Source organism: Pomacea canaliculata, linkage group LG13 (genome assembly GCF_003073045.1).
Source record: "Pomacea canaliculata isolate SZHN2017 linkage group LG13, ASM307304v1, whole genome shotgun sequence".
Taxonomy (NCBI): Eukaryota; Metazoa; Mollusca; class Gastropoda; order Architaenioglossa; family Ampullariidae; genus Pomacea; species Pomacea canaliculata.
Window position 1 is genome coordinate 4,861,626 of NC_037602.1, and position 14,168 is coordinate 4,875,793.

The 14,168-nt window shown below is 36.3% G+C and overlaps 2 protein-coding genes across 15 annotated transcripts in view; one reads left to right on the top strand and one right to left on the bottom strand.

Annotated features, from left to right (window-relative positions):
* The window catches only part of LOC112554604 (protein unc-13 homolog B-like), a 197,052-nt gene extending 191,286 nt beyond the window's left edge, over positions 1–5,766 (top strand). For all 14 annotated transcript variants that reach the window (XM_025222483.1, XM_025222478.1, XM_025222477.1 and 11 more), the window contains one exon: positions 275–5,766. In XM_025222483.1, coding sequence (XP_025078268.1) covers positions 275–569 — 295 coding nt within the window. In that variant the 3' untranslated portion in view covers positions 570–5,766. The remainder of the gene's footprint in view (positions 1–274) is intronic.
* Positions 5,767–7,809: 2,043 nt separating this feature from the next.
* Positions 7,810–14,078, bottom strand: LOC112554605 (DET1- and DDB1-associated protein 1-like). The gene is made up of 5 exons (XM_025222492.1): positions 14,002–14,078; positions 13,825–13,905; positions 13,468–13,519; positions 13,054–13,115; positions 7,810–11,108 (listed from the first exon to the last, which is right to left on the bottom strand). The coding sequence occupies exons 1-5, from the start codon at positions 14,008–14,010 to the stop codon at positions 11,004–11,006; spliced, it is 309 nt and encodes a 102-aa protein (XP_025078277.1). The 5' UTR covers positions 14,011–14,078; the 3' UTR covers positions 7,810–11,003.
* Positions 14,079–14,168: the final 90 nt, after the last annotated feature.

Genomic DNA, 14,168 nt, shown 5'->3' on the forward strand with positions numbered 1-14,168 from the left:
TAAGTCTGAGAATAAGAATGGCGAAGGTTTTCATTAACAGAAAAATTAACTATGCTCATTTTGTTTTCCTTAATCCTGTCTTTTATTTTGTGCAAAACTAATGGTCTAGAGCTCAGCTTTCCTTAAAAAAATTTAAACTGAAAGTCTTTTTATTTGCATCTGTTTATTGTTTTTAGAAAATACTGAAATATTTAAAATAATTAGATGAGGATTAATAAAATCTTTCTTCTCTTGTTTTGATTAAAACAGTTCCTTAACTAATTTTGTTGTGCAGCATACTTGGAAATGAAGATGAGCCTGATGCCTATGAGCTCCACATTTGTGTTAAAGACTATTGCTTTGCCCGAGAAGATCGTCTCATTGGCATTGCTGTCATGCAGCTGAGGGATATAGTGGAGCAAGGATCCTGCGCTTGCTGGTGCACACTGGGCCGGCGCTTGCACCTGGATGACACAGGCTTCACCATCCTGCGGATTCTCTCTCAACGCATAAATGATGAAGTGGCCAAAGAATTTGTCAAGCTCAAGTCCGAGTGTAGGCATGCAGAGGAGATTATTCCACAGTCCTGAATGGTACTTTTCCTAGTGACTGGAAATTTCTATTGTTTTTTTCTTTTCAAAAGAGAGAAATAAGGGCATGAACACTTACATTTCAAATGTGCTCAAATGTCAGTTGCAAAGTGGAAGTCTGCCTCAAAAATGGTGCTGCTCATGTGTTTGGTCAAGTGGCAAGCATGGGTGTGTATGCTATGCATGGATACTCTCCCCTGTATAGTCTTGCACAGCCATGAGGATCACTAGATTTTGTTGCTGTGGAGGCTGTTTGATTCCAACACAGATTTTGGCTAAAGTTCTTGGTGCACTACAGAACTTTGAACTGGTGGTGATTTTTGGTACCACACCTCCCATGTGTTCCTCTTCTTCATCCTGGCTTTCTTATGGATGCATCACCATCAACTGCTGCAGGATGGCACAAAGTGGTTTGCCCGGAAAGATTATAGGAGTGCCAATCCACTGGCTGTTCCTGTGCTAGGCTACTGATGTTAAAGGGAACAAACCTTTGAGCAGCATAAAGAAAGACAGAAACCAGCAAGTAGAAAATCAGTAAAAGTTACAAAGTTGGTTGTGAAGGCTGTAAGCACTATTCATGTGTTGTACACTAGGATTGTTAAAAAAAATGGTGGAGGATTGATTTCTTTGTTTACCTGAGTTTGATAAATGGATTGGAATGCTGTATACATAGGAGCCCTCCCTTCATGCATGCCTTTATTTGTTGTTGTTTTTTAGTCTCATACACCTCATCCTTGGTGCACAGTTCAGTCTAGTTCAGTACAGGTTTTAGTCACAGAGTTAGCTTTGTTTAGCTAGAAAGAGAGTCGTTTATGAATGGATAAAGAAGCCTGCTGATTTGACACAAGTTGCTTTTACCAAAGTAAATTTCTGTATTTTCTAAAGTTCATAACAGACAAGCTGACCTTTTCATTTATTTCATTTTATTTTTAAGAGTGTGTAGTTGAGGTAACAAGCAGCTTTACTTTGAAAAGGAACAGAAGTGAAACTTTACTGGGTGTCAGAATGCTGGTCTGAAGAACCAGTCTGACAAGAGTGCTGAGCACTAGAAATGTCAGGAGTCTAAGCTTCTGCTTGACTTTTCCATGAGTCTGAAAATCTGCTGGCTGCTTTTTTGGTACCAATCTGCTTTCATGTCCACCTCTTGTCAGCATGCATAAACTTTTCTGTGCCCACTGGTGTTCCTATCCTGTGCCCCTAATTGTAGTTGTTGTAGACTTTTTTTGAGGCTGTTCTAATGGTGCTGCACCCCAAGTTTTCCAGTTTGCTGGTTCTCTTCTGATTTTCCACTGCCTGTGTCACTGTCTATAGCTGCTCTGATTTTTCCAACCCAGCCCCACTTGACCTCAATACACTTTGGCTAGTCTTTCCACCTAATAATTCTTAAGGCAATTTCAGCATTTCATGCAGTTATTAATATTGATTTTATTGTTCAGAGCAGAGCCTGCATTTTCCGCATTTATGCTGTGAAATATTTCCTATTTCTTTGCATTCATCACTCTTTTTCCCTATAGGCTTCCTAACCTTTTTTAAATTTTAATAAATGCCAGGTTTTGTTTTGTTTTTATAAATCTTTAAAACTTTGAATCATATCAAGGATTTGTAGTTGTGATTGACTCAATTCGTTCTAGTCTTTTAAAAAATGGCCTAGTCTTTGTTTCTTTGGGGTTTGCTTTTTTTTTTGGTTTTGTTTTGCTTTTTTTGCCAACTCTAACACTCACTTAAAGACAAATAAAGCTACTGTGTATGGAAGAAGCACTTAAACGTCATTCAGATTTTTTGTGGGTAAATCTTGAAATATGGCATTAAGAAAAGTAGAAAATCACCATCAGTGAAGACTGTGTCACTGGTATTTCTTTTGAATTTTTCAAAGTGTCTTTTTTAACCTATTTTGTGACCAAGTGGACCTCTTTATCAGGGCAGCAGCAACATCTATCTTCTGATTGTCTTCATTGTTCTAATTGTTGACAGGTTGCTGATGTATGATTTCTGACTTTACTTTCTATGAAGGTGTTCTTTGCTGATATCTCAGAGTTCTTGCTTTAGCCTGGCCCACAAGAAACAGTTGGTAACTCAGAATATACAAAAGTTATGTACACTAAAATATTTCACCAGCTTTTCCAGCAAAATTACTTTAGACCATGGTTCAGTAACTGCCATTTTCTGTTATACTGAATCCAGCAGGCTGATGCATCATCATCATAATTATGATCATCATCATTACTACATTATTACTACTTTTTGTAGCTAAATGTGGTTCTGTAATTATGCATCAGTATGTGAGAAAGCCCAAGTTTAGCTATCTTTATTTTGCTTGAACATGTAGACAGTGTCATGCAGATGTACTATTATTCTAGTTCAAGAGCATGTAGATGTGACCAGTTTAAGCTAGAAGCAAGTGGAGGAAAACTTTGTCAATCTTATGCTGTATTCAAAGTAAACAGAAATGATAGATGATCCCAATTTAAAAAGAGATTGTGAACTACATATATAAGACAACATTTAAAATGAACTGTACACATCACATGAGTGCCTGAGGAGTAATTTTTATTTATTTGGTCGTTTGATTATAAGCATTTTAAAATGTCACTCTCCCATGTGTAAGTCCATGCATGTGTGAGTTCATGTGTGCACAAACACATCAGAAATAAACCCCAGGGCTTCTGCTAACCTAATTGTCAAATGGTGTCTATAAAAAGGCAGTACAAAAATAATGTGTCATCATTTCCTTGATCTTTTACAATGTACACTGTATTATGTACATTTTTAATATACATTTACTGTTTAGGCAAAGAGGTTGCTAAGTAAATGTGAACACTTAGTAATCTGGACATCAGAAGCTTGTTTTAACCATATTTATAGGACTTATGTGTATAGTAATTACTGCTAGCAACATGAAAAGCAAGAACAGCAAAGAAAGGAATTAATACGTAAGCAAGGTTGGTGCCAGATGCTTCTTTAGCAGAGGTGGGCAATTAATTTTCCAAAGGGGCCGCATGAGAAATTGGGATGGTTTTAGAGGGCCGGACTAATATAGTTAACTCAGTTTTACCCAATACTGTATATATAGTATATATATTGGCGGGTGGGCCAGCGGGCGGGCCGGTCAGAGACAGGAGACGGGCCGCATCTGGCCTGCAGGCCGGCCTTTGCCCAGGTCTGTTTTTTAGAGTGACTTATTGAAATACAAAACTTTTCTTGCAGTGTTTCACCACCCTTCCCTCCTAGACTAAACAACGAGAAACTCTACTTAGTTGCTTCAGATTTAGGTGCTTTTAAAAATCTTTTACAGTCAAAGGGAAGAAACATATAGGCAGAGGGTGAGAGGAAAAAAAATTCCGTAAGTCATCTGACAGCAGTTTCATTCATTTTTCAACAGTTAGAAGAGAATAAATACCTCCTAACTCTTTGACAAAACATGAGGTACATTGGGTTAAGTGATTGCCAAAGTTTTTGGTGAAATTAAGAATTGCAGTTCTCTATGTCTTGATTGGAATGAGTAGCAGGCTATGCATGTGCTGGAGACTGGAAGAAACTTACATTTTCTATTTATGCATTACCAGCTGGGCCTCCTGTGTAACCTTTTTAGCCACCTTAACTTCAACATTGGGATCAGAAATTAAAATATAAAAGTAATCCCTTACTGCTGCATGATTTAGCAAGCACATGATTTAGCAAGTACAGGTGAAAGTGGGTTCTGACAGTACAAGCAAGTCAAATTCATTTTGGGCTTTATAATATTCATATTTTTTATTAAACATGAGATGCTATGATCACACTTATCTTTATCAAATATGATCTGCCCTGGGTTTTCTCATATACAGATAAACATCTTTAAAAAAAAATCATTTGGCACATAGAATACCACTTGTTTTTCCTGCAAGGGTTGTCTTTGTGCCTGATCCAGTTCCATTTTACAATTTAAAATATTTTCATGGCTTCTGCTAAGGCTAAATTCTTTGGGGTCCCAGGGACCCCTTTTCCAGATTTTTAAGGGGTCCCTGTTCTTCGCCCAAATTTGAAGGGGACCCCATTGACGAAAATTGAAGGGGTCCTCCGAACTTTTAATGCGTACTGTACGCAATTTTTTGCGTAAGCAGAAGCCCTGATTTTAACAAGCGTCCAACAAATGAATGCTGTCCTTAGTTGTGGTGAGTGTGGGGAACCTTTCCTGACGAGTCACAGCAGGGATTAAGTGCCTGCATCTGCCAAGGCCTGCAGAGAATACAGGTTAGCTGGCCACTGCCAACCTTTTTGTGATGGCTTTTCTTCATGGTTGCTGCAAGTCACAAAAGCATTATCAAGTTTGAAACCTCTGTAATCATAATGATTTATTTCTGACTTTCATAATCTTATGTGTTTGTATGCTCGTTTTCTTTTTGGCCTTATGGTGTATTATGATTATTTTTTTCTTTTATTTGGTAAATATTTTTTTTGGAAAGAGCATGACCACAGTAGTACCAGTTTATTGATGAAGTTTCAGTATCTTCTCATGCATTTCCAGGCTAGGGAGTATCCATTCAACTGCACTCAAAGACACCATTTTATGCAGTGGAATTGGGGAAGGGCTGGGGAGTCATTTTTTTAGGATGCTCATCTTGTATTTCTGCTCTTTTTGTCAGTGTTTGCTAGTTTGTGAGTGTTTTTATTACTGATATGATGAAGCTTAGATCAGCTGGAGGTACTAGTGTAATTTTAGGCCCCAGAAAGCTTACGTCCACCTAGCCATCAGATCTTTAGAAAATCTGCTTTCTTGTGTGCATGCATGAAGCTATTTTTGTATGAACTAATGCTTGTTATGCTTGAGAACAAAACTGTTTTCTAGTTTATCTTGTAATTAGGCACCTGTTGGAAGCTTTTGAAGATTGAGTGTACAGTTTTATTACCAGCTGGAATTGTCTCTCAGCTCTTCAATTCTGTGTTGTGTACATACTCATGATTTTATACACAAATATGAAGAATTGTGGTAAGTGAAAGATGGATGAAATTTTGTTACTCTTTGCTAATACATTTCCCAAAGTGTGTGTGTATGTATGAATGTGGGTATATATGTGGATGTGCATGTTTTCCGTAGACACAATTTTTGGCCTTTGGGGTGAGATTTCGCTGTGGATATAAATTTCATCTTATAAAAAAAAAACATTTGCATGTGTTTCTTTCTGTAAGAGTTGGAACATTAAAAATTTTACGAATAGAACAGAGATACAGAATTGAAGCAATGTTCATATATTTCTCCTTTGAGGCTGATTTCTATACTCCATTTACATTATACTCATAGTCTGTACACGTAGTTTGCCCTTAGTGATAAATTTTACCCACTGTTCTATAAATCTGCACAGCCTTTGAAGAAAACTGATTTCCCAGTATGTTCAGCATGTGCTAGGAGCTTTTCAACTCAGACTTCTATGATTCCTGTTCAGCTAGATTGGAGGCAATAAAAATGAGAAGTATTTGAGAAAAATTGAGAAATAATTGGTCTGAAAATATCTGTCTAGTACCAATGCACACCATAGTTTGGTGTAGCTAGACCCCTAACGTGCAGTAGTTATTTAAAATGCTTGTGTTTTGTATTTTAGCTGAATGCTTTGCTTTAGCTTTACAACTAGTGTCTAATGGCATGTGAATCTGGCATCTGATCTTAAAAATAGTATGCTGTACCTCATCAGTTTTATAACTCAGTCACCAGACAAGTTGACTCTGAACCACATTGACCTAGCCTACTTGGCTCCATTCCAAATGCAACTTGACAACTGCAAAACAAAATTGACCAATGCCAAAAGATGAATCGACTCCTGGTGTTCATAGAAATTTCTGTCATCAGCAATCGATACATCTTTTGGTATGGGTCAGTTTTGACTTGCATGAGTTAATATGGTCTTTACAGGAATCTACAGGATTTACAGGATTTGGGGTCAATGCTAAAACAGCAGGACCATGTGGTTCTGGTCTGATTTGTCCAAGTCAACACCCAGTTAAAAAGTGTTAGGCAGAGGAAGCAATAAAAACTCACAGTTCATCCACAAATATCCCTGGACTGCAGACAGACGATTTTTTTTCCAGTTAACTCCTAAAACGAGGCATGAGACAAGAAAGTTTTCGGTTTAGTCATGTTTTTTGTTACAGCTTGCCGAGACTAACAGTGGAGAACTTTGCAAGAGGCTAAACGTTGGTCTTGGCAGACAGACAGCAGTCCACCTATACACATCCATGTCTTAATATGTTTACAGCCAATACATTCACATTTTTATGAAAACAGTCAACAAATATGATACACTTGCAATTTAGCATCTTCTGCATTAGCTCATTTTAGTTTTTGAAGACTTGCATAGCAGATCTGGCCTTTGATCTGTCTGCAGAAAAAGTGTTACCATTACTAATACCTGATCCTATATACTAATATTATTCATATCATTCCTGTTGACATTTTAGTTCTTAATACTGTCATCCTTTCAAGCTTATAATGTGTTTGCATTGCAAGTTTGTTTTTTTCATATTGAGTGTGGAGTTGGAAAACTGCAGCAGAGAAAAATATGTTACAGAATTGATTTGTAAAGCGTCTTAAAGGGACTGTAGGGACTATGTTGCTGCAGGTGTAAGTTCTGCATCCAAAATGTTTGGTTTCTTGCGTACATGATTGTCAAAGAACAAAGACTTTTGGCAGTGGGTTTGGTTTGGGCTTGCCAAAGGAGATCAAGATATTTTGAGGTCAGTGTTAAAACAGCTGGGCCATGTGGTTCTAGGCTGAATTGTCTACCCCTCCATAACCCAGGCCAAAGGTCAGTATCCCATTAAAAAATGCTACAAATACAAATAGTTTCGTATTCATGATAGTGCTAGGTATAGGGATGGATATAAATTCACAGTACAGTGCCTTAATTTGTTTGCACCCAAATTAAGCTTGCATTAATTTGTAAAAAAAAAAACTGGACGCCACATTATCTGGTATTCTGTTTGTGGTAAATCCTTGCACATGCACACATTGTCAGATGAAAAAATTATGTACACCCAAGTTAAGCTTTGTATTTATAGTTGTTGCAGTGAATTATACTCTCTTTTAGTACAATCTGTAACTTTCAAGAAAAACATGACTTAATCAGCTGAAAAGCAGTATGTTATGTGAAAATGTATCATGTAATGGATTGCTTCTCTTCTTGAGTTTTGACTTCTTTATAGCCTTATCTGTAAACAGATTTCCTGCTGCTGCTTCAGTTCACTTTTACAATTCAAATTATTGCTCACATATTTTCTTGAGAATTTATTTTGTAGGTGTTCATGATACGCACTAGGCTCACACACAAGGTATTGTATGACAATGACACACGAGCTAATTAAGGTGAATACCAGTCTGAAGTTAAGCATCATACTGCTTTAACATTCTCACATCCTTCTACTCACTGTACCATCCTGCTCTTGAGAATGAGAAAAAATGGGCACAAAAGTGGGACCAGCATTAACTGGTCTGACGCAAAGAGAAAGAACTGGCCCCATTCACCCCTCCCAAAAATGCATAAATATGAAATACTGTGGTTACAGGACTTGACACACCTTGATCAATGCAAACTGTGAGGAACATGGTTGATAAAGACCATGTGTCAACAGCATAATTTCCATACATGTGCTCCACATGTGCACACAAACACCCCTGTACATTTCATAAACTCATTTCCCTTTAACCTTACTGAAGAGAATTTAAAATACACCAGAGGTCAGAGTTGTCAGTGCTGAGCATGTGTATGCAAGAGGGGCTGCACTCTGCGGAGAAACAGTTAACATCGATAATTAGTAGTCTATTAATATGTACATCTGCAATTTCAAGCAAAGGTAAGTAAACATTAAAAAGTCAATCTTGCAATTACACTCACTGAGACCAAATTTGAGGAACCTAATCCAGCCAACAAAACTCTTCAATGTGTTCAAGACTAGGTATTGGTAATTGGTAATTAAGAACTACAGAACATCAAGGCTAGGCATAGCACATTTTTTAAAAAAGACCAAAGGACACTTGGCATGAGCAAGACAAAAAAGTGTTGTGGGGGGAAAAGAGAAAACCAACCTGCTGCAGAAACAAGGCTTTATCAACAAACAACAGTTTCTGATACATACGTAATTGCCTTAGTTATTAAGCATATAACTTTAACACCATAAGGAGGAGCCATAACTCACTGGCTTGTTTTTACTTATGAAAGAAAGAAGTATATACAAGTATGTAGTTAAAAAGCTCTCCAGAGCTGATGAATATAGCTTCAAATACTTTCTCATATTTCCTGAAGATGTAGTTTAAGCAACAAAGAATGTATGCATGTACAAACTATATTAGCATGACTGCCATTATCTGATCTTTGGTTGTTGTAAATTCAAAAGATGTTTCCATCACATAGTAGGTATCTGCTGAACTTTACTAATCAACTGTTCGAAAATTTCTCTGACCCAAATCTATTAAACTAATATCTGATGCAGCAGAATCAGGTTTGAAAAAGTGTAAAAGAAAACAATTATTAGTTTCAATGATTAATGGCAACAAAACCTTTCGATGGCTGAAAACTGCCATAAAATTAAAAACAAATCCTATATATTTATGTTCCCAATCTTTGCCAAAGATTTTACCTTCGCTGGCCTTTGTTTACTTGCTCACTGTTCATTAACATCCCTTTGCATATCTACAGACTTCATAATACAAAATAAGAAAGCTTGCACAATCTGAGCAGCTCTTTAAAAAAAGAATTTTCAGGGCATCCTTCACAACAATTATCTACTCTCGCAGCAGGACTCAACACGTTTTTCATATAGCACCCTGGACATGTGTACGCTGACAAAGAAAAAAATTAGACCTGTTGTATTTTACCATCACAATGGTTAACTTAAATGCCCATGCAAATGCATATATGCATACAGAAATGGACAGTGAGGTAGAAAATATAAATAAATTGTAACTTAAAAAAAATCAGCAAATCTGCTATTTCAGTAGCTCATCTTAAGACTAAATCCGAAATATAATGTGAACTTGGAACCATAAAACTTCACATTTTATCTTTTTGCAGCCAAGCTTGTCTTTAGAAATATTTTCAGAAATGCTAATATACCTTACCTCAAACAAACATCTGCATGTACCACACCAAAAAACCCTAAAGGATTTACATCAATGCACTGTTTGCATGCACCCTTTTACACTCTTCCACAAAACCATTTATAAACGAGGACCTTTAAAAAAGCAAATCTAAAACCTACTTGTAAGAAATAACTGCCAGCCACATGAGCATACCCAGCAGATTGTACTCAATGAAGCTTTACCTTGGTTAAACAATGTGAAAACAAAAATCAGTAGTCTACAGCACAGTGGATCAGCATCTAGGGATGGATAAGGGCTTATCACTGGACAGAGCTTACTAAATGGTAAATGCAAGATTAACTTCAAAAAGTAATGATCTATGATGGATTAACATTTGCTTTGTAAACTGGCAAAGGGGCACATGAATTACTAAAGACCAAAAAATTGCTATGGATGACAGCTTCTGGTCTGCTTTCACAGCAGATGTACAATAACTGTATATTTAACTGTATATGCAGATGTTTCTCTTTCAGGAAATTAAACAAATTAAGAAACATAAAACATACTCATCTTGTTTTATGATTTGGAGACCCAATCAATTTGTGATAGTGACTCAGTTTTGTAATAATGTGCATTCTGATCCATAAGTACCTGTTGGCATCAAGTTGCTTTGCAGCATGCCAGCTGCCGCACTCTGCCAAAAAATGCCATAACGGGAAGTCCAAGGAACACCAAATATGCTGGAAAATTTAATTTGTTTTTCCCCACAAAAGGATTCACCAGCTACCAGTCTATCCTCGCCCTTTTTTTTTTAGGAGAAGTAAATGAGCATGTATAGGCACCCATACTGCCACAAACACAATCGTACACATAATGCAGCAACTATACAACATATACCAAAAAATACACAGAAGTATTTTAGATAAATGATTTAAGAATCATGCTGTACTCCACACTTCACAATCAAAAAATGTTTTACAGCCAATTTCACCAGCATGTCTAGTTTTAAAAAAAAAGGAAAGAAATGAGTGAAATGACAAAGGTAAAATATGCTTTGAATAGACACTAGATCGAATAATTGTTAAGACCTGCCTACCATTTGACAGCACATTATGCCAGCACTTCAAAAATTTTAGCCAAATTTGTACCAAACAAACCTATACTTTCAGAAGTCACTGACTGCAGATTTAAGTGCACCATGCAGTTCTTCCTGTTCTCTAAATATTGCTTCTGAAAGGATGGTGTAAAAAGACATTTTTCCCACCAGCTAGCACTCCTTCACACTTACCAAAGCAGAGTTTCCATTACTCTGAAAAGCATTCACTTTGTAATGAAAAAAAAAAACACTTTTGCAAATTTTGAGCTGTTCATTAATGATATTTTTGTGCCTATGAATTATCATCAGTAGACCCCAAACGTGGCACCTTAGTTGGGGAGGTGACATCTGCTGTGTCAAGGCTGGCATGTGTGCTGTCTCGTTTCTTACCACAGTTCTGAAACAGTGAAAAATGAAACATTCAAAACGTACTTCTACACATGCTGATTGTCAGAGTGTTTATTTTTGTGTTTGTAGATACAGCCTGTCCTATAAATAGGACACTGGGATGACTTGAGATGAAAGAACCTCTTTGCACAATATGAGAACAACATCCATGTGATTTGACTTTTTCATCTCTTGATGACTTTAGTAGGCATGTTGGCATGATCTCTAGCTATTTCTTTTATAAGTGAAAATTTTATAATTTCTTGTTATTTCTCATTGTAAGAAGAACTTGATTCTCTTCTGGTTCAGTATATCCCTCTCATCGTCAAAACAGCATCTTCCATGTCTTTTCCAACCATTAAAACTCTCTGGAAACATCAGGAACAGGTATACTGGCAAGATCATCATCTCCTTTTCTCCGTCTGACAATTCACTGGCATCTTTTGAACACACAGATAGTAACTTCCAAGTATTCTTTGTCACACTGTTCAAGAAGCTTTTCTGCTTCCTCCAGAGTAATACATTTCTTGGCATGTTTCATTATGAAAATGAGATAAATAAGGCTTACTTTAGATCAAGACACTCTATGCACTCCATCATCCCAATGTCCTATTTACAGGACAATGGGAAATGACACGATACTACATTTTGTATTCATGTGATTGGAATAAAATTTATCAAAATAGAATTGTGGATAGTTTATTTACATTGCTTCAGTCCCTCAGTCTCCGCAAATAAACATAATCATATCCAGACTTGCCGCTACATATAGCTAACATCAGAAGCTGTCTTCAAAGCCACAAACACAACCTGATGCCTACACACTACACAGCACATGGCAAACTCCACAGAAGCAGGAGTCTCCTTTGAATGCAGCCCAGATCATGCAATTGCTCTGGTATAACAGATATAAGCCTGTATATAACTGTCCTCTAAATAGAACACTGGGAGATAATAGGTTAAAGAGAGAATTGTTACAGCCACAAAAGATCTTGTTTGCACCTCTAAACAAACCTTGCAAATAGATGGATTTCAGAAAAAAAAAAATGAACACTATTTTCACTTTTAAATGTCATTTATTAAAAAGTGTACAGCTGCCTGAATTAAAAGTGCAATTCCTCTTTTAATTGCTGAAGATTAAGGTGGATTTATGGCTAATAGATACATCGGAGATAACATATGGCCAATTTATTATCTTATACAATATGTAAATGAAAAAAATTTACTGGGATTAGTTTTGAGTCTACACGTTGAGAAAGCTTTCCACACCACAGATTAACTTTATGCATAAAGGTCTCTAATTTTGGCTTTAGACAGGATGTTAGCAAATGGATAGATTTATTTTAGGAAAATATTGTTGAAAAAAAGCAGTAAAATGTACAGACACCCAATATTTTTACTGAAGGCAAGGAATTATCTTTTTAACTTGATATATGAAGCAGATTTTTTTGAATCGTCAAGAAGACAAAGAAATGTGGTCATCCGTCAAGACTTAAATCTTGTGAAACATAAGTTCTCATCGCGAACGAGACCTGGCAGTCATGTGATTAAAATAGCAGTGAGGTGAAGATTCGTCTGTATTTTGCGCCAAAGTCGACTCCGAAAATAAATTTGTGGATTTATAAGAGGCATGAAAAATAAATCTTTGGTAATATTTTATGGATATGAGGACTTGTAAGGGTCACAAAGAAAATGTAAGGACGTGTGTGAGGAATTGTGAGGACTACATGGCAAATACAAGGTTTTTTAAGGCCTTACGACAAAAATTCTCTACGTAAGGCATTGTAAGGATAAGGACCCTGTGAACCCTGTGAAATGGTCTCAGGGCAGAACTGTACATAGAATCTTGGGATTAGATATACGTGAATGAAAAATAATATAATAATTAATGGGAAAGTAACTTTCTGTAAAGAAAAAAAAAGCTGATCCTTACAAAGTAATGTAGCTCTACAAACCTTTTTGTCCCACTGCTGGTGAAGATATCGTAGAAGAATATTTGTCCTTTCAGTGGTAATTACTGAAAAAATTAAATATAAAAAAATATGATCTCTGTTGATGTTTTGAATATGACAACCACTGACTTTGCCACATTTCCTAAATAAATGTACTAAAGTATAAATTTAATAAATATGACTTCATGCATATAAAAGGTGAAATGTGAAAAAAGACTAGCTGTAAAAGTAAAGTTCCTGTTGCCTTTTGTTATTTATTTGCGAACACTTTAGTTTCTCCTCTGAAAATGGGATATTCCTGTAAGATGTCAGTGTTTAAAAAATGTATTGTACTGTAAATATAATGTAGATGAAATAACAAAATCCATCAAAATGCAAAATACCAAAGAGAAGAAATGGATTTCTCGTAGTGTTTACCTTGATCAGAAGGGTAGTCACGAGTAGATATATACACTGTTGGTTTCTGAAGCTGAAAAGGACAATTAGTTTTCATTATTACTCTTTATTTGTTTAAAAAATCCAAAATGAATTTTCGCCTTGCTCGTCAGACTAACATTTTAAAAAAAAATACTCGAACTGTGTCAAGTGGGTAAGAAAAAGGTACAACACCCTTTCATATATAGGCTTTCGTGTCAATTATGACACAATATTTACTGACAGATCTAATACCTTACATGCTATAAACTAAATTAATTAAGCAACAATTTGAAACATTTTTAATCCTTTAAAGAAGAGTTTATAAAGTGTACTAAAGCATAAGAAATGGACACTTACGCTTGTACGACAACTGGAGTCAGCGTGAAAACGGGTGAAATTTCTTTCATTGTATGACGGCAGTCCCTTTAGAAAGTCCCCCTGTAAATAAGAAACGTATACATATATTTACATCAGTGAATTTTATAAGCAGCGTTCACGAGGGAGAGAGTAAAAAACGCATTGCAATAGTCTCACCATTTTCATTCTATTCCTGTTGGTCGTCTAGCATCCAAACGGTCTGCAAGTGGAGAGCGTGCAGTTTGAGAAGCATAGGAAAGTTAGAGATTTTGACAATATGAAGAAAAGTCTAAAATGAAGACTTTTTCTTTTGACCACTTAATGTCTAAGGTTCATAGACGTTA